Consider the following 4,487-nt stretch of genomic DNA (forward strand, 5'->3'; position numbering starts at 1 on the left):
TTTAAAAATTGCTAATACTGGATTTACTAGATAAAACTTGTCCTATACAGTTAAAGGAGTATTAGTTAATATATAGGATAGTATTTTTGTTGGAGATCGTAATATAAAAAAGAACAAAAATAAAACTCCTTCAACCGATATATTAAAAAAAAAATTGTACTAATAAAATATTGGATATTAAGATATCTGAGGAGAGTACAAGGAAGATTTCTGTTATATTATCACAGAAAATTCACGACATCCATTTTGTTCCCTCGCTCAAACAATCAATACTATCTCTTTACCTAAACACTCACTCATTATATGATTGTTTTAATCCAAAGCTTGGTTTAAATACAATGGCTAGGCCATTCAAAAAAAATAATAATCATTTACCTTTGATTAGAAAACTTAATTATTAAAATAAAATTTAGCTAGAATCTATTATCGAAAGAGAATTGATATCTTAAGGAACAACACAAAATTCATAACTATTTACAATCGATGTGCTGCATTGTTCGTATAACATTTTGAGATATATTTTTCTTATTTCTTTTTTTTTTTTTTTTTTTTTAATGGAATATTGAAAATAAAAGAAAAGCAATCATAGACATACTCGGCATTCTGGACGAATAGCTTCTCCGTTGCAGTCTTATATAATATCACATTTTAATAGAAACAGCCCAACCTAATGCATCAGGCAATAACAATAATAGAATAATATTTAAATTAGTACATCTATGATGGATTTTCCTTTTCAAATTTAGCTGGTCCCATAGAAACCAATCAAATACAAAGAATGAAAATCTGAAAGACATTCTCAACCCTGATATACAAATTGAGATTATAACTGATTAGATACTTTGAATGACACATAAAAGCATAATTCATGATTATATTCAGAAATGAGCATACAAACTAAATAAAGTAATTTGAAAAAATTATCATTTGCGTATGACATAAAATGTCCAAATTAATATTGAAAAGATCGAAATTCATAACATCCTGAAAAAGCATCTTCAACATCATAACTAAACTAAAATACGAATTTATAATATAAATACGATAACGAAATACATACTTCATTTAAGTTAATGTAAGCTGAATCAAACCACTAACTACAAACTAACATGAGTGTTCTCTGAAATAACCTGATGCTAACAATCGGCTTTTTGGAAACTATTTGCTAAAACCCTCTCCAATTAAATGAAAAACATACAAAAGTAGGTACTGAAGTTTTACATCTCGCTACAATTTAACCGCAACTAGACAGCATTCTAATCAGAATGTATATTTACAGGCATCACATTAACTCAACTTCACTTATATCTTAAAAAGTGAAGTTGAAACTCAAAACTCAAAAATAATAACTTATTGAAACCATTATTTGTATTTAATTTTTTTTTTCTCAAACAATTATTTCCAAATTATAATGTTGAATATTAATAAAAGGAAAAACAAATATTTTTAATGATTTCCTAAAAATATTTTTATCAAATATTAAATCGATAAACAGAGCTAAAATTATGATAAAATTTCTGTAATATTATGATTATTTGAAAGGTTGACTTGGAACGCAACATAATTTTTCATCAGTATTTAATTTATGCTTTACATCATTTTAACCAAATCAATTAATTTTCAAATAATAAAATTTATTGAATGACAAATTATTCCAATATCATTTAATAGATCAAATTCTTTGTAAAAATAAAAAAAAATAATAAGAATTAAACCATTAGAATAATAAACATGATGAAAATAATTTTTTATAATTTGTATCATTAACAGTTGATTGATAAATAAAAAATTTTACAGAGTTTACAAATATTGATTAATACCATCATTGAAGTAAGAATAACATTGTTAAGGAAATTAAATTGTTCACAACATAAAATATATGTATAACTCATAATAAAAAAGTATTTCAACGATTAATTTTTAAAATGATTGCTTAGTACTTGACACTTACTCACTACTATTCAGAGAGTTAAAAGCACTCAAGAATAATCCGCACCAAATTCCTATAAAATCACAATCGATAAGAATAGTAAACTAAACACGATCGTAGAATACCATTTCAGAAGGAAAATGTCTCTCATTCTCATTTCATCAACAATAAATTTGTTTAACAATAACAACTGAATATATCCTATATATCCTTATTTATAGACAGTTTGTCTTATTTGAAACAAACAAAAAAAAGTGTATTACTTTTAAATTCATATTTACAAAAAAATAAAAAATCTATTAAGTGAAAAACTTATGTAATCTAAATATTTCCACTAAAATTAAGGACTCAAATTATTTTTAAAATTTGAGTGGCGATACCTCCCTAATCAAATAATATAATTGGAGAATATTCTTTCATCCTAAACTTTACAATGAGAACCAAGCTGTGTTCAAACAGTAAAATTATGATTTAAAAAAAAAATTAAAATTAAAAAAAAAAAAAAACACAAGTTTGGGATAAAACAATCATTTGTCATTAAATTAGTCTTTTTTATGTAAGTAACGCTGAAGAAAGGAATAAATATACATAAGATTCATGGATACTTGTATAATAATAGATACCGCGCACGAGGACGAAAAATTTGACGACGGTATCTAGCAATACAAGTATTCATTCTCTAATATAAAGTTAAATTAATACAATTGAGTCTCTAACTAAATTTAAATCACTATAGTTTAAATGATCACAGTCTGAGTACATAGGAAGGAGCCCTTCTCTGTCAAAGCTACTGCTTGTTGTTCTTGGCCAAGTTGTGTGAGGCCCAATTCAGTGACGTCTTCCACGAATTACTCAAGGCTTCGTCGAACTTTGACATGAAATGTGCGGAAGCATCTGCTTCACAAAGATCTAAAACCTAAATTAATACATTATTTAAAAATAGCAATAAAATGTTTTGTTCTATTTAGATTGGGACATTTAAAGATTTTAAAAAAGCTTGAAACAATCTTCTATTCATAATAAAGAAATTTGTTATTTTATTTGCAGAGAATAATAAAATCTTAGAGAACCTTTGATATTTATTGTTAGAAATCTATATATGATAGATTTACAAGAGCCTTTTTTGTCTAGTTTGACTGGACTCTTACTGATCCATTAGTTAACTTGAATGATTGATTAGTCATTGAAAACAAAGTTAAAAATTGTAGTTTAGTTTAAGCAAATAATAGTTCTTAGGAGTATGACTTAATGAATGAACGATTTAGCTTTCAACATTTCCCAACTACTACTATTTCAAGTTGTAATACTATATTTTCAATATTATTATAATTATTGTATTTTCAGTATCATTATAATTACTTTTATGCTCCTGATAATCAAAAATATCTTCAAAATACTTCTAAACACTTTTTTCATTCATATTAAATATGAATGACAACTTTTTAATACATTAAATAAACCATGTACATTAAACATAAATTGTCATGTACATTCTAGATTGGTACATAAGCACATTTAAAACCAAAGAGAGAAATCAATATAAAAAATAACTTTAGTTATTTTACCTTGGTCCAGTTAACTTCTTCATTAATTTAGTCCCTTTATTTGCATTCAAACTTTTTTTGTTTTACTTTCACTTACCTATATACGGAATAGATAGTAACAGAAAGTATTGTGATAATGAAAAATCTTGAATTAGAGTTTTTGACAAAAATACATGTTTTGAAGTCCAAAAAACCTTGTCACCCAAAATGGTCTGTGTCTGTTTATCTGCCAGTAAACAGCCTAGCTAAAATACGAAAAGTCCTATGAAACTGAAATTACATATTTGAGGCGAGTACATGACTTTTTTTTCTGTGACAACTTTTTTAATAAAATCAATTGACCGCAATTGCAACCAACATATTGGAATTGATTTTTCATATTTTTTCAAAAACAATTTTGATTAAACTCGGCTTATTACAGTACAATTAAATGGTCTTTAATATCAGTAAGAGCTTATCCTCATTGAAATAGCCTGACGGGAATTAGATAACAAATTTTTAAAAAAATTTCCTGTAAATTACCTTTAATTTTATTTATTTGAAAAAAATAAACAGTTCGCGTTAGCGATTTATTGGCAATAATAAACAATAGATGAATACAAAATATTTAATAATTTTATGAATAAATAAAGGAGAAAAAAAAATCTGATTCTAACAGAAACCAAGACCGCTGAGCTTTACCGGGTAAGCATTACAGCTTCACTATCTTTTATTAACCTGTTGTATTGGTAGGGAAAAAAATTATATTCATCATTCCCATTTCCAAACCTAAATCTGCCAGATCAGTCTTGACCCAATCCTCCCACCTAGGCTTCGGTCTACCTCTCAAGCGTTTACAAGTAGGTTTATTTCCAAATACCAGGGCATTCAAAAAGTCCTGTCGTTTTTCGTTTGTTCGTTGTTTATTTTGATTCTAGAGTTTGCTAATTAATTCCGTTCAATACAACTTTTATCCATGTAAACACAAATGTTTATACTTTATGAATAGGAGGCTAAGGAGGATTAATTTAATG

The 4,487-nt window shown here is 26.3% G+C and overlaps 1 protein-coding gene across 6 annotated transcripts in view; it reads right to left on the reverse strand.

Annotated features, from left to right (window-relative positions):
- Positions 1–515: 515 nt before the first annotated feature.
- Positions 516–4,487, reverse strand: part of Pi3K92E (phosphatidylinositol 3-kinase 92E) — a 35,057-nt gene continuing 31,085 nt past the window's right edge. For all 6 annotated transcript variants that reach the window (XM_014434337.2, XM_014434335.2, XM_014434336.2 and 3 more), the window contains exon 19: positions 516–2,846. In XM_014434337.2, coding sequence (XP_014289823.1) covers positions 2,718–2,846 — 129 coding nt within the window. In that variant the 3' untranslated portion in view covers positions 516–2,717. The remainder of the gene's footprint in view (positions 2,847–4,487) is intronic.

The sequence above is a fragment of the Halyomorpha halys genome, unplaced genomic scaffold (genome assembly GCF_000696795.3).
Source record: "Halyomorpha halys isolate HHAL.00 unplaced genomic scaffold, Hhal_1.1 Scaffold1348.1, whole genome shotgun sequence".
Taxonomy (NCBI): Eukaryota; Metazoa; Arthropoda; class Insecta; order Hemiptera; family Pentatomidae; genus Halyomorpha; species Halyomorpha halys.